Source organism: Lycorma delicatula, chromosome 9 (assembly GCF_047948215.1).
Source record: "Lycorma delicatula isolate Av1 chromosome 9, ASM4794821v1, whole genome shotgun sequence".
In the NCBI taxonomy this organism is placed as follows: domain Eukaryota; kingdom Metazoa; phylum Arthropoda; class Insecta; order Hemiptera; family Fulgoridae; genus Lycorma; species Lycorma delicatula.
The window spans coordinates 97,737,263-97,764,829 of NC_134463.1; the positions used below are offsets into that span (position 1 = coordinate 97,737,263).

The following is a 27,567-nucleotide window of genomic DNA, read 5'->3' on the forward strand; positions in this document are numbered from 1 at the left end:
CAGGAAAATAGGATTTAATTCTAATTTAAAAACTGTACTCACAAAATATACATAGATAAAGCAGACTGAAGCTGTTGTTTGAATCTCCTTGAAGATGGAAAAAATGGAAAAAGTACCCATGAATCAAGATGCCACAGGGGCCAGCGCTACAAAACTCCTGGCAACAGTTAGCTCTTGCCAGTTAGCATCTTTTGTAGCTCATCAGACATCTAAATGTCTGCTGAGCTACAAAAGATGCATATACTGAACTTGACTAACATATATTAAAACTTTTGTTAGTTGCTGGGTTTATTAAAAGAAAATAATTAAATTATATCAACCGGTTTTCTAAATATAAGATGTTACTTTTGGATACCCTTAATCTGGACACTCTGTATACATACACTATAAACTATGTTTACATTATGTGAAAGAACATTCTATTGCTAATGGGCTGTTTAAAATACTACTTCATGGAATGAAAAAAAAATAATTTTTATAAATATTCTCTGTAATATAAATGAAATAAATTAATCTACAATGCAACAGAGCAAGCTCAAATTTTAAAATCTGATATAATTAGCTTACTTAACAGAGTATACTTACTTTATGAAGTTAATAATATGTTTATGGTTTGGTTGATTGAATAATTAATGACTCATTGTACTTTTTTCCAGATGGAACCAACATGGAGAATGATGGATCAGTTTGTAGTCAGAGTTTTACAATATGCTCTTTCAGAAGATATTGATAATGGGCATCCAATTAATGCAAATGTATCAACAACAGCGGAAATTGAGGCTAACTTTGATGTGTATGAATACAGTAAAGGTATTTATTTGCGCTATCATATAGTGTTAGATCTGCAGTAATTGTTTAAAACATTGAAACTGTACATGTTATGATTTTTTAATATGAAGAACATCTAAAATAAAATTGATTTAAACTGTTTCACTGAAAGTAATAAAATAAAGGCATGTTCTGATCTTGTTGATTGGGAGTATATGGTTGATGATGGTGTTTTTATTATGCAAATATTTAGTGAATTATCATTCTTAATTGACAAACTTGGCCCTGAAGACTATGCTAAGTTGATTTCCGTCATTATAGAAACTCTTAAAGACGCAAACAAGCTGTCACTTACATTTAATGAATATGATCTATCCTATTGAACTACAAAATTTAAGACCCTACTGCTTCAAGACAAATTATATAATAAAAAAAATTACATTTAGAATTTGATACAAGATTGTTAAATCTTGAAGACAATACTTCAGTGCTAGACTTGTTGGTGATTATAAAATTGAAATTAAGTGCAAGTAAAACTTAAAAAATCTGTTCTCTACAGGGGTGATATAAAAAGTAATATATCTGATGATGGACAAATGAAATCCAGATGCATCATATTTGAATATGGGTTGGTCGCTTGCAGGTATAACTTCACAGAGTTGTTGGTCTCATTTGTCTCCTATTTGCTGCACATATCTGGTGCATCCTGGACTATGTTCTTCATGCTCTGTTGTGAGATAGGAAAGTTAAACTTCTAAATAAGAGAGATTTCTTGTTTGTAATTAGTGGTACAAATAGCACTGGTGGTGATAACAACATTGGGATTGTAAATTCAGATTGCAGCTTGATTGATAGTATGATTCTTTCTTCTAAATATAATAATCCGATAATAGCAATGTTACCATATAAATATATTTTATATGAAGATTCTGTCAAAAACATAATTTCTACTATGAATAATCATATTAGCACTCCTGCATCAATGAGTAATATAAAATTAAGTGATGTACACCTATTTTATAGATTCCTATTATTTGTATTATCATACTACACATGGATTCATTAAATTAAACTGGAAGGGGAAAAATATCTAGGGCAGAAGTGGTTAGACTTGTTAGACAGTGTGATCTAGTTTGAACTCTGCTTGGGCCTATCCATGTTACCCTTCTTGGTCCTGAGAAAATGCCCCCGAAGAATGGGCCATACAATCCCAGTTTCTCAAATCTTGGAGCATCATCGCAATGGGGCTCAGTGATCCGAGATCTGCCTCTAGTGCCATTCAATTTGCCTCCCACCAAGCACTTGAAAAAGATGTGCTTGGTTCGGCCCATACACCAGGGCGATAGAGAAAATCGGTGAAGGCGCTTACCCTGTGGTATAGAGATAAGCACGGAAATACCCGTGATCTGTTAAAAACTGCGTCTCTCCGCCAGCATCTTGTGACATATTCATTGGCGTAATTATAGGTTATGGAATCAACATCCAGAACGTCAATGGCAGTGGGTCCTCGTAAAACCCCTCGTGTAGGACAACCTTTGTCTTCGGATACTAAGCGAAGAGTTTACGAAATTGAGAAGACGGATCGAATTAAGTTTCAACTAAAAAACTGCGGATCGATTCCAAAGTAATCAGAACAAAAGTAGAAGATTTCTCAAACATTAGTCCTTTCGTCATAGCTCGAGGCGTCATGGAAGTTGCAGGAGGGTCTGTAAAGGAGACAAAAAAGACTAGTGTTGGACTATTCGTAGAAAGAGTCAACGATTCACAATCGTTACAGTTATTTAAAACGACGAAAAGGGGAGTCGTGAAGATTGAGATCTCCCGGCATGAAACGTTAAATACCTCAAAAGGAGTAGTCGTGTACAGGGACCTCCTAAACTGCGCAGAGGCGGATTTACTGATATATATCAGTATATTATTATTATTATATAATAATAATAGAGTTCTTCCAGAGTTCTTCAATGAGTATCTGCAATAGTTAGTATCAAAATATGATTAATACCTGAAAGTTGTTGTCAACAATGAGGGAAGTAATAAAGTTGAGATAAACAATTAATGCTTTTTGCTGTCAGAAGTTAATTCTGGCATATGTTTTGTATTTAAGCATCCATAATAAAAACATTAATGACTAAAAGGATAAAAAATACAGAAAATGGCATAACTGTGAGAAATTTTTTACATTTGCTAAATTATAAATAAAATTTGCAATTAATAATATTACATTCAATTTTATTATAAATGACGTTACAATGCGTATAATCAAATGTTGTTATAAAAGCAGTACAATACACATTTAAAATCAAAATGCTCTGCTAATATTTTAAAATTAGAATTAGAAATAAGTGTTTTTCTGTAACAACTTTACATTTCATAACAGATAATTACAATTTTTAGGGTAAATTAGTAAGATCGTTGTAAAAAAAAAATCAAATGCCAAATAAATAAGTATGCTACAGATACACTAAATACCTGCACAAGAAATGCAGCTCCTTACAAAGCCACAATCAAGAAATCTGCATTAGATGTCTGGAAACTTCTGAAATATTACTGAATTACTCAACTACTGGAAAAAATCACAGCAAACATTTTAAAATGATCTAAGGTTAGCATAAAACAAGGTGTAAGAAAAAAAACTATTTATGAGAAAATTAAGTGTAGCCTATATTTCAATCAATAGTTGTAAAAAAGTAATCCAATAAAACTCTATTTAAATTTTTTTAAATATTTGTTAACTGTTATCAAATCATTTTGCTTGTGGTTTTTTTGTAGGTGGTTCTATAGTACGAATGCTAAAACACATCGTTGGAGAAAGTAATTTTGAAAATGTACTTCATCAGTATTTAAAAGATGGACAAAATAAGTAAGTCATTTAGGCCTAATCTTTTTTTTTTAATAAATAATTTCTTTTAAAGGTTTTTTACAATAGATGAGATTATTACCGATAAAGTTCAATGCACCATCTTTTAATCTTTTGCTTTTGTTAAAAAGCTGTGAACCTATGATAAAAGAGATTTTAAGAAATATGAGATTAAGATGATATGTGTAACTATAATGAATTCTGGTGTCAGGTTAATCTACTGCTGATGTAATTCCATTAATTCAAACCAATTACTGTTAAGGATTGGGATTCATCACTTTGGGATTGATCCCAAGTTAAAGATCACCATAATCTTTTTGTAGTTTCTTAAAAGAAGAGTTGAAAAATAAAAACTTATGTTTATAATTCTACCTACATAATGAATAATGTTACTGATTTTCTTTTATAATTATTATTTTATTTTTGTGTAAGTGAATAAAAATTATCTTTTTTAAGGTCAGAGGGCGTTGTAACACCACAAAATTTATGGAAATCATTTACAGATACACTACCAAAAGATGTACTTCCAGAATATACAACCATTGATGATATAATGACTACATGGACAAATCAGAAAGGTTATCCTTTAGTGACAATTACAAGAAATTATACAGACAGGACAGCAAGTATTACACAGGTAAATTATCATTACTAATACTTTAAAAAGCTCCAGTAATGAAAAAATAGATAGTGAATTATTTATAAAAATAAATCTTGCACGATATATGAAACTGCAATCTAGTAAATGGTTGGATGCAATTTACTACACTGTTTATTAATATAGCATTGAGGGTGCATACTTGAAACATGTGGCTAAAAAAAAATAATTAGAATTATAAAATTCCTTTAAATGTTGTCTCTAACCATCAACACGAACAAACAAACTTTTAGGTTAAATCTATCAAAAAGAGAATATTTTTAAAAAAAGGGTGCAAACACTGTATGATTGTTTTCACTCATATACGTTCCATGTATGTGTGTGAATATGAATATGTGTGTGTGTGTGCACGCATGTGCATGTCATTCACAAGATTTTTAGTCTTGATCCTTGACTACAATGACAAAAACTAGTCATTTTATAATTTGTTCATTAATTTTTTTCAGTATAATTACATCTCAAAAATTTGAAGATTTTTTTTGCTTGTGAATATATTTAAGATATTAAATTATAAATAAATATTTTATTTAGATTTGAAAGTTTTATAATTTAATGTACATTTATAAAAGTCATATCTGGAATAGGTCCTGGAATCAGTGGAATCTATTCCACTGATAACAAAAGAACCACCTCCAAAATTTACTTGGACAGATCAAGAAAGAATATAAATAAAATCACCCATTTTATAGCTCTGTTAAAGAAAACCTTTTATTTCAATTTAAATAAATTTTAGGGAGGATTTGAAAAATGGGTAGGTACTTTTTTGTACATGCTGAAGTATTTTGCTGTGATTTTTAAAAATAGTTCCGTTGACTAGATTGATAGAAGTAGATATATTTATTTCTATTTTTAGGAATAATAGAATTTTCTTTTCAACAGTAACTTATTCACAAATAAAAAATTAATATAAATTACTATTTTTATTTTACTGCATGTAGTCAATGTTTGCATTTGTCTGTATAATTTCTATATTCACTTTTTAATTGTTAAAATGTATAACTTTTTTTTATGCCTCAAGAATAATATATTTTAGAGGGAATGTATTAATCATAATAAATATTAAACAATAATAATAAGCTTGAAGTTTTATTATGATACTTAAAAATTAAACAGTATAACTGGTTTTTTTAAAAATTAATCAAATTCATTGTACCATGAAAATACATAATTAAAATAGGTTAGTAAAGTTTTGAAAAGAGCAAAATAACATCTGCGCAATTACTAACGTTACACATTCTTGAGAAACACAATGCAATGATTTTATCCATATTTAAGTTGAATTAGTTAAAATCCATGAAGTATAACTGCTAAGAATAACAATCTCTTTTAATGTAATTCTCTTGATTTTTGCTATACGAGTACAAAACTAATCTTTTAATTAAATATTTTTTACACATATAAATAATATGTTTTACAACCTAATAATTATTTAAAATTTTATTTAATTTGTCAACCAGAAAAATTCTCACCTCACTTTCTGATCAAATTAACTAGGGCTTGATGCAATGATTTACGGCTCATTAATCTTGTTCTCTTCTTTTTCTTATCACAAAGTACTCCAGTTACCCTCTTCATTTTAAACCAAGTGAATTTTTAACACTCCTGGTGGTAACATCAGATTTCAGAAGTCTAGACACTGATCTTTAATTTCTTGCTGTTCAACTGTTGTAGTTATTCATTCATTATTTTTTAGGATATCAAATAATTGGATACTGTAGCTTAAATGTACCATGCAATCTCAGTGGTTGAATATCTCATTAAATGAAACTTAATAATATCACAAAATAACTATAAAACAAGTTGAATGAATATGAGACAAAACAAAGAACCCTTTTCCTCGGATAAATGTTTTCATAAAACCTATTAATGTACTGTTAGACAGCTTAATAATTTTAAAAAAATTCTTAAAAAATATAAAATGATTCACTTCCTTCTTCTTTTACAAGAATATCAGAATAATTACAGTAGCCACCTGATGAAGTTTAGGAAACCACTTCAGTACATAGTCAAACAATAAATTTGATTATTCATACAGTATACTGTTCTTAACAAAGTTAATAAATTTAATTAATATTTTTCAGAAAGAATTCCAGAGTGAAGGAGCTGTAGAAAATTCAACTCTTCAGTGGTGGATTCCTTTAACTTTAACTAGTAATGATCAACAAAATTTTGCTTCAAATCAGTCAATCTTGTGGATTAATCCTAACACCACAACTAAAATATTGCTGAAAACAGATGATTGGATTTTACTTAATATTCAACAAATTGGTATCAAACAAATTTTCGTATTTATTCAAATGTACATATAATTTTCAAAATTAGCCCTGGATTCAAATTTGAATCAGGCTTGACCATTTTTCAGATGGTAAAAAATTAATTTCATATTAAAAAAAGGAACATGGCATTGTAATTGAGCTAAGGTTAGTAGTTACTGGAAAGAAAATAAGTTAGTGAGATGTTTTGTCCTTTTTTCGGATGCTGTTTTAAGATATTCATCTTTCAAATGATTTTAATTAAAATGTAATGAAAAGTTTTCACTGCGGATTGTTTTATGATACATTACTTCAATCTTCAGTGTCACAACAAATTCCTTGACATCAAAACAGTGCAGTTTCTTTGTCATTTAGTGTAGTAAAAAAATATGTAAAAGGAATAACATTATTTTTGAATTTTATTATGATGCTATTTTCTAGTTGTTGATGAGTAGTAGTCACTACTTTCATTATAACAAGCAAACCAGTGTTGCTTTCTTGATACTCTATTTCATAATTTCTTTTAAGTATTATTTATAGTAATCTAAGACAACCACAAACTCTTTATTTCAATTAACGGCAAAAATAACAATTCCAAACAAGGTTCAGTCACTGTTTATTTATTCACTCTAATTTCCCTAATTAGAAGTAACTCTGTTGGCACATTTTGTAAATGAACTGATGAAGAAGTCTTTTTAACATTAATTCTTTTTATGATGTACACAAAAGTGTGAATAACACAAACTAAAAAATAGGATCTTTTTTCTGGATGTTATCTGCATTAGAACTGTCTCTGTGATGGATTGGTAGCATCTCTTCTTTTCATCCAAAAGCTTCTGGATTTGAATTCTGGCTGGACTTGGTAGCTTTTCTTATACTACATAACTCATATGATATTATGAAGCTAGCTATTATGGTACAATATTATAAACTAAACATAAAGTTATTTTCATGGGAACTGATTTCTTTTTCTTAAACTTTTTTACAGTATAACAGTGTATTATAAAGTTTAATAAATGGCTCATTAATATTTATCTTGATTTTTTTTATTAAAGAAATAAATAAATATTGTAGAAGTTGGTATCAAAATATGTTAAACAACAGAATGTAGCAGTGTTGAAAGTAATGTAAGTAGTAAATTATGCGTAAAGTAAAACATTTTGTTTTTATTTTTTTTTTACCACTCAAATGAAAGACAATTTTAAAATATGTGTGTATATATATATATATATACATACGAGCACACAATTTAAAACTAATTTTACTTAAACTGCAAAGTATTTATAGTAGTCTTACTTTTAAGTATAATAGTAAAATGAATAAAATCTCAAAACAAAGGGAACAATTCATTTATTTCTTTTGCTTTTTGTCACAATTTTTGCACATCATTTTACAAAAGGAACCAAAATGATTTGTTTACAGTCTTAGAAATCAAATTTGTATTCTGGTCAACCAATTGTACATCAGTCATCTCCATCTTCCCTCTGTCACTCCACTATCCTTGTTTACACATTCTTTTTGTTTGTTTCATATTTTTGTTTCCTTTTTTCTTTCTTTTACAACATCCCATCATCCAACTACCTCTTCTCCTTGGCTGGCTCTTAGTATTTTCCCTTTTATTCTAATTTTAAACATTGCTTTCAGTACTCTTTCTTTTGTCATTCTTTGCTCTTATTGGGCATTATTGCTCTTTCACCGATAGTTTTCCCTCTTTTATTTATTTTGTGCATTGAAATTTCTAACATAAGTTTTTTATGTTTCTTTTAAAAAAAAATAATTTTTATAACGTCAGATTTGTTATTCATTTCTTAGCTTCATATAAAAATTTTTTTTTTAATAAGCATGCTTGGTTTGTAGCAATTTTATCTGATCTGTCATTTCTATCTTCTATCATCTGCATTCTTTTACTAATTCACATCAGAGCTTTCCCTCCTCTTACATTGCATAATCCAAGAACATAACATTACTCACTGATTTCAGTAATACTCCATGAGCATGTAATTTTGTTTCACTACTTATTCTATTAGTTATGTACGATCCATAGATTTATTTTTTCCTAATTAATTTTCATTCTATGTATTTGTATCAGAGAAGTTTCATCCATACAAAGTTTTGCTCCTTCATTTCTTTTCACTCTCTCCTAATATTACAATAGAATAATAGGTAATTTATAATTACCCAGATAACAGATCTGTCTTTAAAATTTATATTTACCACTTCATTAATACCAGAAATGAATGGAGGGGTTTATCAGTAAAAAAAAGTACCTTACTGCTATAATGAAAAATATTTCATTATGTATAATGAGTCATGTTGTGCTGGGTCCTTTCCTCCTCGTAACTATTTAAGGCAAAGTAACATGCTTTTCACACAAAATCAACAGATATTCAGTTAAAACTTTTATTTCTAGTTGGTATGCTGTTTTTAAAATAATATATAACTTTTATTTTATTTACAGAATTAAGTAAATATTATATTTAACAAAGATTTATTTCTGCTTTTTTTTGTAGGTTATTACAGGGTAAATTATGATTTAAACAACTGGAATCTTTTGATTGATCAGTTAATGAAAAATCATACCATGATTCATCCAATAAACAGAGCACAAATTATAGATGATGCTTTTTCATTGGCAGAAAATGGTAAAATACAGTATGATATACCAATTACACTGGTAAGATATTTAACAAATGAAAAAGATTTTATACCTTGGTTCTCAGCAATACAAGCATTTAAGAAAATTCTTAATAATTTGTATTATACCTCTGCAGGATCTGTTTTAAAAGTAAGTTATATCTGACAAATTTCTTTGTTTAATTTTTTTGTAAGCCGAACAGCAGACTAGTTTTGTGATCGTATGGATCCTTAAATGATATACACAACAAAAACACAAAACTGATACGTTATTTCAAGTATCTTAGAGGTTCAAATGAAATCCCTTTAAACAGATAATTACAACAGATTCCTATATAATTCTCAATTAATACATAAAATTTTCTTAAAAAGTTTTAGAAAAATCCTGTATTAAAAGTGTCTCTAACCATAAAGGAAAACATCTAATTACCAATGTCTTTGCGAATGGGAATCGAGAAGTATGATTATGAGATATTCAATTATTAAAAGATTCAAATTTTATAAATATCATCATTGCTTAATATCTGATGAAATCTTCCATAACGGCACAGTGTCACCTCTTTGATGTGCCGCAATTAATACAGGAGTAATTAAAATAATCTGATAAAACAATAAGAATCTTTCAAACAGATTACGTTAAAACAATCTACATAGGTTCTTGTACACCTGCAATTATACATATATCATAATTAATAAGAGCAGGAGAAAAGAATAGTTGAAAAACTGTTCAAAAACTTTTACAAATAGATCTAAACCTACATATCAATTTTGACTGTTAATCGAATTCTTATGAATAGTCACTGTAGAAAAAGTATGCATAACCAGATAAATAAATTACAAACAGGAAAAAAAGAAATAATAAAAAACAATAATTGACAAATAAGCAATATTATGAAATGCTATTTATTAATTTTGATTAATATTATTAATAATTATTATCCAATTAATTAAATTGACTATACTTTTTATATCTATATATCTTTTTATACGTATATATATATATATATATATATATATACAAAAAGAGAGACCAACCATTGCTTATTTTCTAAATGAAGCAGGGCATCAGTTTTAAATCAAATACTAATCCTTTTAATATTGTTATAATAAATCGTTCTCCTCTCTTAAAAATCCCAACCAATTAGCTTTCTTATACTGGATTATTCTAATTAAGATTCTTAGTCACTCACCTCATTATATCTTAAGTTTTTATTTTGTCTATCCACTTAATTTTCTGCAGTCTCTTTCATGCTCACATTTCAAAGGCCTCAGCCATTCATTTTCTTTTTTCATAGTGTACATGTGTCCTATCTGTACAGAAGTTTACTCAAAATGTAACATGTTATGACAACTTCTAGTTTCCTCATACCAAACGTATTATACAATAACTGTTTCTAGCAATTACATGCTTCTATAGCCATCACTAAAGAAGCATGAACATTCTACTTTTTATTTCTTCTTCATTTTACCAATTTTCTATTATCATTACATTTAATTTAGTTAGAGGAATTTAGGTAACTAAAAACTTGTATTACTTTAATTACATATTTTATTATTTATCTGTTTAATTTTAGGCATATATTCAAAATTTAATAAGACCTATTTATCAATCAGTCATACTGCTTCAGTCACAAAATACTACTCATATAGATAAATTATTAATAAACGATGTTCTTTTATTTGCATGCAGTATAAATCTCAATGACTGTGAAAAAGACTTAATTGCAAAATTTAATGACTGGCTTTTTAAAACACCATCTAGCAAGTAAGTATCCCCTTATCATGCAATGCTTTATAACTTTAAATATGCTACTACTTTTTATATTTTTACAAAATTTATTATCATACTTACATTTGTCATAATAAATAAAAATAAAAAAAATACCAAAACACATAAATATATATTTTTTTTATTACAGTTTAGTTCCAGAAACAAAAGAAGCTGTTTTGTGCACTGGAGTAAAACTTGGAACTGAACAATCATGGAATGATGTATGGAATTATTACAAAAAGTCTAATGTGTCATCAGAAAAACAATTAATTTTAAGATCTTTGGGATGTTCAGTGAAATCTGATGTTCTTTATAAGTCAGTAATTTTTGCTTTTTAATTTATATATTTTTAATTATGTTTAGTTTTTGAATGATAAGGTAAATACAACTAATGTTAAAGTAAGCTGTTGGATGATATCCACATATTCTGAGAAATACAACATCCTGATTTAAAAAAATGTGATTAAAAAACTACCTATTTTGTCAATCACACAGTAGATAGAAAATCACCTACTATTTTATTAAAAGAGTTGTTTTACCTTATAATTCACAAAATGTTTCTACATAAACATTCTACGCAAAAATTTCCTTTCTAATGAGAGATATTGTTAATAAATAATCAACAGATAAAAAATGAACCTATAATAATATTAATAATTTTTTCTTATTAAAAAAAAGCAAATAGTTTTTGAGTCAATTGCAATACATTTTAAATTATGGTATAACTAAAAAAACCTTACTTGAATCTGGGGTAGGTATTTTCAACTTATTTTAATTGCTATATAATGAAATTACGCAAATGACTACAACTAAACAATGAGTTTTTTGTAACTTTTATGTATTTATAAGTAATCTAATGTAACATAAAATTTCATTTAATAGTAGAACATAGTACATTCTAACATTTATGTATTTAATTTTTACAGTACGTCATATAATCATGATGAAGTTTTAGAACTATCTATTTTTATAACAATTCAAATCAAATATTTGAAATATATGTTAAATAAAAGAGCATTTCAGTATTTAAAAAAAAAAATTGTTTTGCACAATGTTATTTCCGTTTATCAATGTACATCATATGTGATCATGTCAAAAACAACCGAAATATCTGCTTTCAAGTGGATGTAAATAACAGTTACCATTATGTGAGCTGTATAAATTGCTTCATTAGATCTAGAAGTAAAAGTCTAAATGCTTGAAGTTCAATAATTATTACGATTATGCCTTCAGTGCATTCCTACCTATCGACTCAAGGAGAAGGGAACATCGTAACTAGAGACTTGAAAATTATTTAACCACAACTGTGTGAATACTGGGTCTCTAAGGCCTAGTTCTTCAGTACAGGTCTACATGATGGACAGCTTTTGTTACTAACGCGTGTACTTTACTAACTCATCACTTTTAGGTGTACAACAAAATTTTTAACATCAAATGATGTACCAGTCTCCTTAAGCTGGCAATCCCATTAATGAATAAATATTGTTTTCATCCTGTTTATTGTTATTAAAAACACAACTATATTCATCATTTAAAAACAGATTTCAAATTTTTTTACAAAAGAGAAAAAAGAACTATCACAATCTGTAGAATAATGACCATGTAATAAAAAAACAGGTTTCAAAGGATATTACTAAATCAACAGTTTTACATAAAATGTGATTCTGAAGTGTTAAAATTAAAATAACCAATTTAATTATTTTCAGGTACCTAAAACTGATGACAGTTACACAAACACCACCGCTTGATATTAGACCTCATGACCACAAGCTTGTATTCTATACAGTAGCAATTCATCCTACTAATGCAGGGACAGCTTCAAAATTCCTTACTGAAAATTATATTTTATTACAAAATGTGTAAGTAAAACAGAACACCAGAATTTAAGAAAAATTGTTTATAAATATTTTATTTTATTTTATTTCTATTGATTTGTTAGCTAATTTTATAGTTAGTTTTCAATGACAATGAAACGTTAGGCTTATTAAAAAATAAGTAAGTGTACAAGTAATAAGTAGTAAGTGTACAGTATTTTTAAATGGAAAAAGTTATTTTAAAATAATGTGCAGTTGTCTCCGGTAAAAACACAATTTTGCAGAAACTAATTTTTATAACAGAAAATTTAGTACTTTTTAAAAATTTTATGTCTAAAACTTTTGAGCTACATCCCAACCCCGTAGGTGAAGACAGCCGCCTAGTGACGTTACGGTTGCCGCCACCCCCCCCCCCCCCTGTTCCTTGCCATGTTGGGCTGTAATGGGAATCGTCTATTGCCCTCTGACTTTTTACATCTCATAGTAATTAGCCTGGCCTAGTTGGGATGCCACCAATGCAAATGCCTCGGTAGACATTTGTATCGGTGATTTAAAAACTCAGCTTATTGCCTTCATTGTAGTCCTCATCTGGATATCTTGTCCTACATCATCTCCCTCTGAACTAGCTTACCAAACCCCGTGAAAAGCGCGAACCCCATGCCTAGTTCTACTTGTTATGAGTCAATTTCATGATTGTCTCATAATTCGAGGCAAAACAACACAACATACCACCAAACTTGTTGATTGCAGCAACGAAATTTAGTCCTACTTCCCTTAGTGAAACCCAGCTTACGCTTTAAAACCCCTGATTTAGGTCAATTACGGACTCCGGTCTGGTCTACCAGGGAGACAACAACAATAAACCGTCGTCAAAATGTCGCTACAGCTCACGGCTGCATGGTGTCCCATGCCCTACTTTTGAGCTACATCTCGATTCCCCCTGAATCTATATCCAAATATTATTATTTTAAAGGCCGAAAAATTATTTATTAACAGTATAAAAAATTATTCACTGGATAGAATGTAACTATTTAACTTTATACATGGGTAAAACTGTTGCATTATTCTTCTCAAGATAGAAATATTAGTATTTACGAGGATAATATTCCCATTAATAATAGTATTTCTGTTCGCTTGTAGTTTAATATTTTTGTGTGATTTATTAGCTGTAAAATTCTTTTGGAATGATCAAATTCATTTTCTTTGCAACAAAAATAAAAAAACTTCATTATTTGGTTTTGTAGCATCTTAATAAAAATGTTAAGTTTGCCATCATTATTAATTAATCATTAGGTACACATATATTCCCAATTCAAAAACTATATATAATATAAGAGCCTGGAGTTAAATGACAATGTCAAAGACAAGTTAAACCAGGCTGCATTCCATTGTGTTAAAGTGTGTTGTTATACAATGACTCTCACATTAGACATGACTCTCATAACTACAGTAGCTTAGACTGTGTTTGAAATAGGACTAATGTAAAAAAAAGAAAAAATTATTTTAATATAGTGATTCGTACTTTTATTGCAGAGATATATTTTTATCAATTATTAGTACTCATGAGTGGATCAGTTAGTCCAGATAAAGAAAAAGTGCCATCACAACAGGTGATAAAACTTATTTTTCTGTTGACAGCTATTAAATCTGAAGAAGTGATTAATTAATTAAATCCCTGTGTATTACATAAATGAATTATCTCTTTCAAATAGGTTAATTAATCATAAAACTTCAGTAAAACAATTCTTTAATAATTATAATTGTCTAAACAGAACATTAATTTATTATAGTTGATAAGCGATTAAAGAAGAATCATTAATGATATCATGTATTACTAGCTTATACTGTACTTGTTTACAGATAATTATAAGGTATAATTTACTTAAAGAATGTAAATAAGTACGTGTAATTATTAAAAATATTAAATTAGAAAACAAAAGCTGATTCCTAACCACAAAAATTTTGGATTTGAATGATTGTCAAAATAGCCCTAGAGAGGGTAGATTTTTTTTCAGAAAATGCATGGAGAATAATCACTAAATTTTTTGTGTCTACTTAAAACATTGATAAGTACCTAGTACCATACAAATCTGTGCAATTAGCCCTCATCCAGCTCATAATTATTGTTCTAATTCAATGTTACTAGTGCAGAATGTGATAGTGAAGATTGTTAACATCAGAGATTTTAAAATCGGGGAATCAATGGCAGATTAATAACACAAGTACAACTATTGTATACCTTAATGTAATGGATGCTGCAAATGAATTAGCTGTTGAATTTCTGTGTGGGTTCCTTCAAGACCTGACCCAGAAGTATTTTAATTATAATGGCTTCTCGAGCCGTCATTTAGGCGGGGGGGGGGGGGGGGGGTTTCTACATAACTACACACCAGCCTAGAGATCTATGAGTAAAGCCAGCTGCTCTTACTCCATGAATAAGAGAAACAACTGCCTATAAGCCCTGAATAAAAATAGCTGCACTAGATATCTGTAACTTCCTTATTATTTTACCAATTGATTAATAAGATTCAGTTTCATTAATTTATTTCATGGTTAATGTATTAAATAATGAAATTGTGAAATATTTATAAATCTAAATTTTTTGTATTTATTAATTTTCTAGAACAAAGGTACCTATAGTGAAGCCCTTGTTTGGATATCTTGGATCAACAATTGTAAAAGAAGAGGATTATAATGAGGTAAATTTTTTTAAAAGCTTAAACACTTTACAAAATACATAGTATTACATTAGACTATTACGCTTTAAGGTAAAAAAACTTCATATTTATAAAACAAAAACAATTAATAAACTGTAGAAAGCCAAGAGCAACTTAAAGAGATTCACCTTTGATATAGTATTATCTGTCACCTAACAAGTGCTTGCGATCAAGTTACATAATAATTAGATTTTCTTACGATATTTCTTATTCTGATAAAAACGTAGATGAATATTGATGATAGTGTTAAAATGAAAGAAATTACATTATTCAACAATTCTTTTTTTTTAGTTTTACTGAAAAATGAAAGTAGAGTATCTATGAAAAACAATGGAACAACAGACTAGGTTAAATTTTATACCTTAATCAAATTTCAATAAAATAAAAATATCCTATGAAATTAATTAAACGCAAAAAGTCTTATTAAATATTTTGATACAGTTATATAATAAGCAGTCATAGTATAATAGTAATAGTATAGTAAATCCTGAAGCTTGACACAGTCAAATAATCCTGCTTCAGCTGACATTCTTTTTTTTCCTGTTTAGCCTACGGGAATCACTGTTAGGTATTCCTTCAGAAGATGAATAAGGATGACATGTATGATTGTAGATGAAATGTAGTTTTATACAGTCTTAGTTTGACCATTCCTGAGATGTGTGATTAATTGAAACCCAACCACCAAAGAACACCGGTATCCACAATCTAGTATTCAAATTCCTATAAAAGTAACTGTCTTTACTAGAATTTGAACACTGAAACTCTCGACTTCCAAATCAGCTGATCCAGCTGACATTCTATTTCCATTTAGTGTAACATACGTATCGGTATGGATAACTATATATTTATACATTATGCAAAATTAGCATTACTAATATTTATTATCACTATTATTTTTATTTCATTCATATTAATATTAATCATATCTAGAAATAACATTAAATTATATAATTAATTCATTTCTAACTGATAATGTACAGTTACATGTACATACCTTTTGAAAATAATAGTATTGTTTTTCAATTAATATTATGCCGAATTAAAATTATTACAGAATTTTCAAGAAGATTTTTCATTAATTTTTCTTCAGCCCATTTTAATTAAATATTGGAATTCATAGTCGTGGTAGTCTCCAGTTGTTGCACTTGCTTTCCAGGTTAATAATGTGTCCGTCCGGATTAAATCTCAAATCACCCCCACATTTATAATAATCAATCAACCACCTTTAGGAATTTAAATTAGAAATCCTCCCCATAAAGCATTCCTCCATGGTTTCTTTGAGATATGACTTGACAAAATACATGTTTCATCATGGTAGATTCTATACAATTGGCCTGTTTATGGTTCTAATTTTTTTAATTAGATTTACGTACAGCATTCGTTTAACCCTAATGTAATAATTTTCAATATCAAGTTTCCTATTGTTTTCAGTTTTTTCCCATTTTAAACCAAATTGTTGCAGTACTCTTCTTAGGCTTCTTTTATTCCTGAGAATCCTACTGAATGTTTAAAATGTACCAGCAATTTTGTAATGGTGGGCAGCTGTTTTTCTTTGAGAAATTCATTTACGGTCCTTCTCACTACAGACATATCGAAGTCATCTTGGTCTGATACCAATTTGTTGCGGGTTTTACTTCGTGTACTGAAAGAAGTAGAAGCTTCTTATGGGTTTTCTTGTAATTTTTTTAATAATTCGTTTTTCTGTATCCTTACTCTTTGAACTTGCTATCGTGATATTTTACATATGGCTGCTGGTCTTTCTTCATACTTTTGGACTAGAATAATATGCTTGTCATTTCCTGACTTTCCAAATTTATTTGCTTCTTCTTTCATCAATTATTGATTACTCTCAAGCTTGCCAACTCGTTTTTTACAAGTCACAATGGACTTAAGTTCATTGATTCTGCTTGCAACTACAAATCAAATTTAACTATACACACACTACTATAAATCAAGAAAAGGTAAACATCACACTGGCGAAACACATTCAACAGATGAACTAAAGTGACTGAACATTATTATTATGGAAATATTTTAACTGTAACGTATTCTAAATAGAATAAATATAATACTTGTTTTTATTTTGTATATGATGTTTGCTATCAATGTATGTCTTTACTGTTAAGTCAGCTAATTAGAATGTTTCATTTATTACAGTAACTCATACTAACAAAACTGTTTCATTTAAAAGGAATAGTTGACATTACATTTATCTATTTTGTCAACATATACAGACTTAACTTCTTAAGTCTTGAAGAATAGATTACACTCCAAATGGACACGAACAAGTTCTTAAAAGTTAAAATAATTGGAGTTGCCTGAAGTCTTTTTATGAACAAATTACAATATCTCAGCAACAAAAAATACTAATTTTCTTGTGTAACTACTCATTGAATTCAAAATTCCAAGAGCTAACTTTTAAAACAATAAAAATTGAAAAAAAATTATTTTTGCAGTAACTAATTAACGAAATTCAATGTTTACGCGCTTAAATTATAGGTACATCCAACCTAACATAATTTCCACCACTAACTGAACGAAACTGCGGAATCGCGAATACCGCACCTACTAAAGATTTGAACACCATTCGTGACTGTCACTGCCTAAGGAAACGAACGATTATAAAGTTAAATCAGTGCCACAATCATACCAATCAATTCTGAATCTGAATTCTATGTTCAGGAAATTCAGACCTACACCCAATTAAGTCGACCAATTTTGGTCCCTGACAAGGGTACGCACCCTCTTTCCGGTCCGCGCAGGAGCTGGACCAAACCCCGTACCCCAACCCGTTCCCGTTATTGTGTCTCGCGTGGCATTACTAAGTCACAATCACGGCCGCCACCGACGGAGGGAAGCCACGTCCCCGGTCACATGGGTTAACATACCCCTGGTGGTGGTGGCGGAGCGGCCACCCCCACCAGCGAAAGCCCCAAAGCGAATCACAAACAATATCAATATAACCGTGGCACGATGCCAATGCGCCTACTTCCAACCAATCCAATGCCTAAGTCAGAACCCTAGCCACCCGGGATCCTACCACGATCGAGTACCTTGATTAAACTCCCTCTGCAGACCTACACACCGCAAGGGCGCGAAGAAAACACGTTACTATAGTCCACTCCTCACGGATCATCCAGTTAATACGGAGATCCAGAAAGGATTGTATTCTTTCAACCTAACAGCTCGTGAACGTTCAACCTCGTATCGGGGACAGACGTAGAGGACGTGGTCCACTGTATCATCAGTCCCACAATCCGGGCATTGACTCGAATCCTCCAAACGAAACCCAGCCAAACTCGCCCGAAAGGCATCATGCCCGGAGAGAAACTGTGTGATATACCGATTGGGGGAGACCCATCCAGTCGCACCTAAATCAGACACTATAGGAAATATACCATGCGTGTAGGCGACCTGTGGGGAATCCGCCCCACCTGATCTGCCAAGACATAAGGTCCCAGTCTTCAATCTCCTGCTTTCGTTCTGACGCCCATAAGTTATTTACCTCGGAAATGTAGCGTTCCTTACGCTCATTAGCCGAGATATCTATTCGTTTGATTCCGGCTATAACACAGACTGCCTCCCGCGAGACTGTTCCATAACCGTCTATAACAGCCAAGAAGAGAAGTCGTTGAGCCCGCAGCAAAATGTCCACGCAATACCTAAAAGCTATGCGGTGAGCTCAGACAGGCGCAACATACAGCATAATAGGCTCGCTGACACCTTTGTAAAGAATACGCATGGTAAGGAATTCAACCCGCATTCGGGATGAATGACTCTACGGATTCCATAAAAGGCATCAGCGGTCTTCTTTGCTACATACTATAGATGTTCCTTGAACCGAAAATTCTCATCAAGGATAACACCAAGGTATTTTTGAGTCGTAACGTACCGAATGGGGAGACCAGCTATTCGGACCCGGATTCGTCGGGTAGCAGCCAATCGACCCTTAAGCAACATCATTGTGGTTTTCTCTGGGCTGAAAATCATTTTATGTTGGAGACTCCACAGTCGGAGTGTCTCACAGGCACCAGCAGCTCGGAACTCTACCTTGTTACGCGAATCCTCTTCAATCGGTAGCAGCGCGTCGTCAGCATAAGCGACGATACGACAATCACATGGCAACCGTAAACATGGAATCGAATTCTGATCCAAAGAAGGAGACTCAGTACACTGCCCTGAGGGCATCCAAGGACTTCTGGAAGCTCCGACAGGGAGCTCCACTGTGATACAATCATATCCCGGGGCCTTGTACCGTGCCATACGACAGATCACCTGGCGCACTTCCGCCTCAGTGAAAATTATAGGTCTTACGAATCTCCGAGCCGCCGTTATGCAGGAAAACGGTCCCATGGCTGAAATAACTTGAGAGCACTTCTAGTTAATTTCGTGTACACGTACGCTTCTGCATCTGAAACAGGGCAGAGGGCCCCCATAAGTTGTTAAATACCTCGGATATGTCCAGAAAAATCCCTAATACTTATTTACATGGACTAGAGGAAGCTATATCCATCACCTTTAGTATGGCATCCTCAGTGCTCTTGCCCGGTCGGAAACCATACTGGTTGTCCATTAGCAAATGATCAGTTGCCAATCTAACATTAATACGCAAATATAGGACCTTCTCAAAAACCTTGCCAATCACGGGCAAGGGCGTTAGTGGACGGTAGGAACAACTAACACTAGTATCTTTGTCCCCACCTTTGAACAACAACACCAAGTCTCCACGCTTTCAACACGCCGGAAGTGGCCAGCGAAGAGCAATCTATTATGCACTCTGCTTAGAAGACCAAGGACTACTGGAAGCTCCGACAAGGAGCTCCACTGTGATACAATCATATCCCGGGGCCTTGTACCGTGCCATACGACAGATCACCTGGCGCACTTCCGCCTCAGTGGAAATTATAGGTACTGCAAATTCCTACTACTTTTTCGCCTAAGAAGTTTACCTTGGCCTATAAAATTGAAAAACCGATTTTCACCAACTTTGAACGGCCGCCATTTTGTCCAGTCGAATCTACAACCCATGTTCTTTCCTAAACCCTACTAATCTTCTTCAAAAGCGATCTTTTTTCGCCACTGACTGGACTAGGTAGAATCGTTGATATAGCTGCTCGACTACAAACTCAAGATTTCATTTCCACTACTATAAATAGATTGCGATTAAGAGATAGAATTTTTGTGGTTAGGCTTTTGGATTTAGTTTACCTTTATTTTTTATCGTCATTTAGACTTTGCACGTAAACACTATTTTTATACGCGTGATAAAATAAAAAACAATTAGAAGCATTTTTAATTTTAGTTTTTTTTTTTTGTCAGGCATTACAAAAAACTAAAATAACCGATTGATGTACGAAATTCCAACTACTTGTAAAAGTGTAAAATAATATTCTCGACTATGTACAAATAGAGTAAACTAATAAAATTTAGACAAAATATTAATCAAGATTTTGACTTTATATTACGTTATGCGTTCAAGCAACAAGTCTAATGTAGGTCGCAATCCAGAGGCTAAAATCAGGATTTAGTCTTCCCCCATTATATTTTTTTCTAACGTAAGTAAACAACTTAATTTCGGAAACTGATTCTGGGCATTAAAAATAATTAAGCAAAACTTACAAATATGTAGAGAAAAACTTCCTAATAAAATCTGCGATCTGCTGCTTATTTTAATTGAACATTTCAACTAAAAAGAAAAAAAAGGCACCTTTGTACTGTGTATATTTAATTAACTGAACATTTCAATACATAAAAAAAACCATTTCATGTTCACAGATTTCAGGCAGCTATTTCATTTTGAATCATTATTATTATATTTTTGTTATATTATGTTAAAAAATATTTGAAAGAAGCCTTTTTTTAACAAAAAATTATATTTTTTAGGGTAATACAATATCTCTCGTATTAAAATATGATTTTGAGTAATGGCGGAGTTCTTTATTATGCTCCTATTTCAATTTAAGACTAGAAAAAAATTAGCCAGAATTAAGAAGTAGATTTGCTTTGTTCCATTGCAAAAAAATGAATTGTAAAAGTTACTATAACATGTTAGTTGTTTGTTATAAGTAAGTATAAAAATATACTTACTTATAGAGTGGTGGTGTCTCCGCCTTTCACCCGGAGGTCCTGGGTTCAAATCCCGGTCAGGCATGCCATTTTTCACACACGCTACAAACCATTCATCTCATCGTCTGCGGAATAAATTGTTTGAATACGGACCCGGAGGTAAAAAAAAAAAAAAAGTATAAAAATATGAGAGTATTCTGCTAAAGAATGACAAATATATTATACTATTTACAGAAAACATTACGTTATTACAATTATCTTTTACATCTTAATCTTCTAATATTATCATGAAATGTTATTTTTTTCTAGCTTAAGCAATTTTACATCAATAACCTACAACAGCTTGGTGAATTAAATGCGACTGTAAATGGCACGTTAAATGAAATTAAAAAACGCATTGACTGGACAAAGAAATATGTAAATGTGATTGAACAGTGTTTATATGCCCATACAACTGTAAATACATCACCTGTTCCTACATCAGTTTCATCACCTCAAACTTCAAAAGCTGTAACAACTGAACCAACTTATTCAACAGTAACAGTTAAACCAACACAATCTTCTGCCGCCAGTTTAGATGCATATTGTATAATTAACATATTAATTATAATTCTGATCGGTTTAAATATATAAATAAAAGAAAATATAAAAAAAACAAAAAAAAACTAGATTTTAATATATTGTAATTACAAGGTAATTAGATTTAAATGTTACATAATAGTATTAATACATTAAAAATATTTAAAATGCTCTAGAAAATGAACAATATTTAAAAAACAAAATCCATCAAACTTATTTGCTTCACACAGTGGCATGGAATTCACGAAACCAAGTGTATCGCTGGATAATTTAATAAAAATAAAAGGAGTTTTATCAAATGATTTTAGTTTACTTCAACAAAAAAAAACAATAGATATTCGTAATATTATGTTTCCCTTTATAAACTTATTTGTTCAAATGAACAAATTGTTTGTTGTAAGCCAGATGATCAGCGAGCTTTTCATTCAGCTGATCATTGGTTCAAATCCTGGTAAAAGTGTAAATTTTTGTCAATCATTTTATACAACAAAAAAATTGATGTAAAATTATAATTTTAAGGTCAAAATTTAATAACAATAAATTATAAAACGATAAATAAATGAATGCAATAATATGTTGCATGCATTTCATATTAAAAGAATTGCAGAAACTTGTGAGGAGGAGAAACTGTGTATTTCTCTTCCGCTCACCCTTAACAGTATCAATTTGTGAATTACTCACATGCGCTTAACATGCTATCTGAGAATAAACTAACGTGAAGGAAAAGAGGCAAGTGGTAATACCAAGAAAATATTTATATCTTGTCACTGGTTTTAGACATTTCCTAAATGAACAATAAACAAACAATGTGCCATTTATGTAAATATAACTACAATATTCTTAAATAATAAAGTAGTTTTGAAACAAAATCAGTATTTACTTATTTCATTTTAATATCTCAATTATGAATTTTTCATTCACAAAAAACGTTAAAAAAATGGATGGATTTTTAAATTATAAAAAAAAAAAGGGTAAAATATTTTGATTTCATAAACAGAGTAAAATTCAAATCAATTTAGTTTTGGAAATATTGTTGTAAATGATCATCTATTTTTATCATAAACTCAAGTATCAGAATTATAGTTTCTTAAAAATTCAGTAATTTCAACAATTCAACAAATTTTCAATTTCAACAATTCAACAAAGATTAATTCATTTTATGTATTTTCCCTTAGCCTGAAATTTAAATGTAATAACATCACTTCTATAAATATCTCATATTTTATATTATGTGAATGTTTTTTTACGATAGCATTACACAAATATATACTTCAAGGTAAATTCTTGCATTTGCAGCTTCAATAATTAGTAAGAATAATGCATAATGCATAAATTGATTTTTATTTTGTATTCATGTTTCTAATTCTTTATCTACACTTTCATCTTTAACTGTCACATTTTCCCAAGCATATGCATTTCTTAACCTCTAACTTTTCCGTCTAGCCCAGCTGTCCGTGGTTTTCTTTGTTATAATTTATCTAAGTCAGTCCAGATGTCCAACTCGGTTTAAATTTATAAATTATACCACTATAATACTTTACCATAGTAAAATTACTGTTTCTGTTTCATAGAAAAATGATTGCTTAAATAACTTTAAAATCTGTAATGTGTTACGTAGCTTATAGAAATATTGTACCATTCCTTTGAATCTAAAGACTGATGTGTTGCTTACTATAATTTATTGTATTTTATCCTATAAACATTAGTACATGTTAATGTTAGAATTATAAAGTTTTAAAAACATTTGTATAAAATTCATTTATTTCTTTTGTTTTATTTTTGTATTAAATTTAATTTTAATATTCAGTAATAAAAAAAAACTCTTTGTAATTTATAGAAAATAAAATTTATTCAGCTAAAATTAAATTATTCCTTTGTGTTAACAAACAATTTTTTTATTAACTTTTATTTATAACAATTACTAATATTTTTTATTTTATTTTTCATAGTCTATTTTCTAATTTTGGAATCTATCAGTACATGATTTAACATGTAGAGTCTTACTTTATACAGTTTATGAATAAAGTAATTTCTATACATATTTATGGGAAAACACATTTTGATGAACAAAAACTAATTCTTGAGGGGATGGGACATGCGTGTATATGAAACGTGTGTGAATAATAAAAATAATTTTTCTACACAGTAAAAATTTACATCTAGCTAAGAGGAAAGTACCAAAAATATAATAAAACTGCACTTTAAATTTTATCTCAGGAGTATGCAGATCATATTTGTTAAGGAGATTTCAGCAAAAATTAGTACAGCATTTAATTAACTTCTGGTATTAAGAAGGTCACACAGCAGCTGTCAACATAATAATTACAAGCATGTTGCAAGGCCAATGCTGCTTTATACTAAATTTTGGTCAAATGTTTGGCCTTTTTTTATTTTAGGTTTTTAAGATTTGAAAAGTAAATACCCTCTGATATCTTGATTCAAACTTTTAAAAGTTAAAGGATTTTTTATTTATGTAAAATTACAAAAGTATTACAAGAGTAAACTTTTCTAATCTGAAGATACAAGTTTTTTTTTCTACCAAAACACTACATCTCTGTTATAATGACTAAATTAAGGTATTATAGTTTCTTTTAAAGAATATTATGTTCAATACGAGCTAGAAGTTCAAATATGATTGTACCAGGAAATTTATTAAGAACTTGGAAAAAATTACAAGCAATTTTCATGCAACAAAAAACATTTAATAACATCAAATAATTAACAATTTAATAAAAACATAATTCAAGGACAGTTTAAAATTAAAGTACTTTATTAGTAAATGTGTATACATGTCCATACTTTATTTTTTTAAAGCAAATAATTTGAAATTCTAAACAAAACTTTTGGAAACAACAAAATTACGTTTACATTATTGGGAACTTAACCCAAGAATAGTGAAGGATTTTGAATATATAATATATTATTTGTTTATCAGATCAGTTGTACCTGTTACTTAACTTATGTGAATCCCACTTCCAACAGAATCCTTTTAAAAATGTTGTGCATAGTCACAAACACTATCAAAAGATCAATTTTATGTACAATAAGAATTTTATGTACAATAAGAATTTTATGTAACACTCCAAGAAAACACCAGGACAGTGAGTTGAAAAGTGACAGCTTCTCAACTCTCAGACCTTGGGATGGGTCTGAGAGTTGAGAAATGTTAAAACAAAATAAAAATTCAAGGTGGTGTATTTTTATACCAAGGTGGTATATTTTTGTTATAGTTTTTAACAATAACTATAGTTTTTTTTTTTTAAATTACCTGAATATAATTATCGGGCTGTGTTATCTCTGGTTTGTATATAGTCTTTATGTGCAGTTTATTTAAAATATTAGAAATTTGATACTGAACATTTATATAATTTATTTTAAGAGGTAAATTTCTTTACCTTTTTTAAATTTTCAAATATTCTTTAAAAGTATCTTAATAAACCTTAAATCAATCACTACCTGGGTCAATAAGTCATGGGTCCCACAGAATCACCTCTACTCTTTTGTTCAGTTTTTTAGATAAATTTTTATTATTTTATGGGTAGGGGAAATTAAAAAAAAATTACATTACAAATAATAGTTTACAAAATGTCCCCTGTGAAGTTCTCATGTAGGTGAGAATTTCACAGCGGATATATTGAGCCATCTTGAGATAGGAGTCATTGAATAATTGTCTGATTTTCATAACAATTTAATTCTACCAATTTTCTGTATACCAGCTATTATATAAAATTTCATGACTGTATGTTCACCTTAGAATTATTAAGCGTGATAGATACTCAACGGTCACAAATGTTCCCAAGTTTTTTGTTACATTTTTGGGCTTGGGAACCTGAAAACTTTAAAAAATGATAAAGAAACAGGTAATCAAAATTGTTGACCTGTTATAATAATTTTCCTTAATGTTTAAGTTTTTATTTACGATAAATCTTTTATATGGCAATAACCAAAAATTTCACAGAAGTGGAATAAACCCAAACAGTGCTTCGTAAAATGTTATAATTTCACAAAGAGATGGGGAAAGATAAATATTCAATATGTATATATATTTTATTTTAACAAGTTTTAACATAGTATACAAATCATTTAAATCTTTAAAATAGTAATATAAGAGATGCATTCAATTTTAGTACATTTACATTTTGGGAAAAGTCAAAATATCTTAAATATATAAAAAAAGAAGTATTTTACAATTTATTTGTGTAATTATAATTCATTTCAATTTGTTGTAATAATTTAAATAGATTTAAATAAAAAAATACACACAATTAGAATAATCTTGTATGAGATAATAACATTCATCAGATTTTGTTATCAAAAAATATACAATAAACTCGCTCAATATTTTTCCACTGATAAACGTATAAGACAATACAATTCTTATTATTATTATTTTAAAATATGATTAAAACCAAAAAGTACTTCAGCTATGTTAATGAAAAAAATGTTGCTAAAAAGTCAACTATTAGTTCTATTAGTGATATTTATTATTGGATTTAGTAATTCACATCATCGTTCAAAACTGAGAATAAATAATAGATTAAAATTTCACTTTAATAAATATAATAATATTGATATCACTAATTCACTTAATTGCCTAACAAACACTAGTTTTCATCTTCCTGATAATATTGTACCGGTTGAATATCACATAAAGATTTTACCTTACTTTGAAGAAAAAAATTTTACATTTGTTAGTGAAATAAAAATATTATTATATATTCATAAAGCTACAAATAAAATTATTTTGAACTCATTAAATTTAAATTTTAATTAAAGTTCAACAGCAATATCTACCACAGCAGTAAACTCGGATGGGTTAACAGAAAAAATTAACGTAACTGAGGTGAAATTAGATTATAATGCAGAGCAAGCAATTATTACTACAGATACATTTCTCAAAACTGCTAATGTATACAATCGGGTCATAAATTATACTGGATATCTTTCCGAGAATATGTGGAGATTCTATAGAAGCTGGTATACAACTAAAAATGATGAACTGAGGTAGGTAATAGAAAGTAATTTACTGGTTTAAATAATTCACTAGTTTTTAATTATAACTGGGTAAACAGTACTTTTACTTGAGAAAACTAATAAATTTAATCAATTTTCAATAATCTTTATCGAATGATAAATACTTTAACATAAATTTTAATTTTTTTTATTTTAAGGGAAAGAGGGTCATCTAACTTTCTTTCTTCATATGTTATGAACATTTTTTCAGGAACTATTGTAGATATTTTCTATTTTTCCTATTATTCTTCTTTTCTTTTTTTTATGAAAATTTGACTTTTTTTACACATTGTATCATATTTCCTTTTGAAAATGAACTTTTTAAAATTTGTTAATTTTAATAATTTCACCCAAACAGATTTTTCAAATTCTTTTCTGTGGAACTGTTGAGAGTTATTTAAATAATTGTGAAACACAATTTGTGAATCTCAAGTACAG

General features: G+C 29.6%; 1 protein-coding gene across 1 annotated transcript in view; it reads left to right on the forward strand.

Moving 5' to 3' along the window:
* LOC142330719 (aminopeptidase N-like) overlaps positions 1–23,956 on the forward strand; it is a 40,908-nt gene extending 16,952 nt beyond the window's left edge. Inside the window, exons 6-15 of the mRNA XM_075376165.1 lie at positions 657–810; positions 3,538–3,628; positions 4,082–4,262; positions 6,365–6,551; positions 9,046–9,320; positions 10,744–10,934; positions 11,089–11,256; positions 12,647–12,799; positions 15,378–15,453; positions 21,847–23,956. Coding sequence (XP_075232280.1) covers positions 657–810; positions 3,538–3,628; positions 4,082–4,262; positions 6,365–6,551; positions 9,046–9,320; positions 10,744–10,934; positions 11,089–11,256; positions 12,647–12,799; positions 15,378–15,453; positions 21,847–22,170 — 1,800 coding nt within the window. The 3' untranslated portion in view covers positions 22,171–23,956. The remainder of the gene's footprint in view (positions 1–656; positions 811–3,537; positions 3,629–4,081; positions 4,263–6,364; positions 6,552–9,045; positions 9,321–10,743; positions 10,935–11,088; positions 11,257–12,646; positions 12,800–15,377; positions 15,454–21,846) is intronic.
* Positions 23,957–27,567: the final 3,611 nt, after the last annotated feature.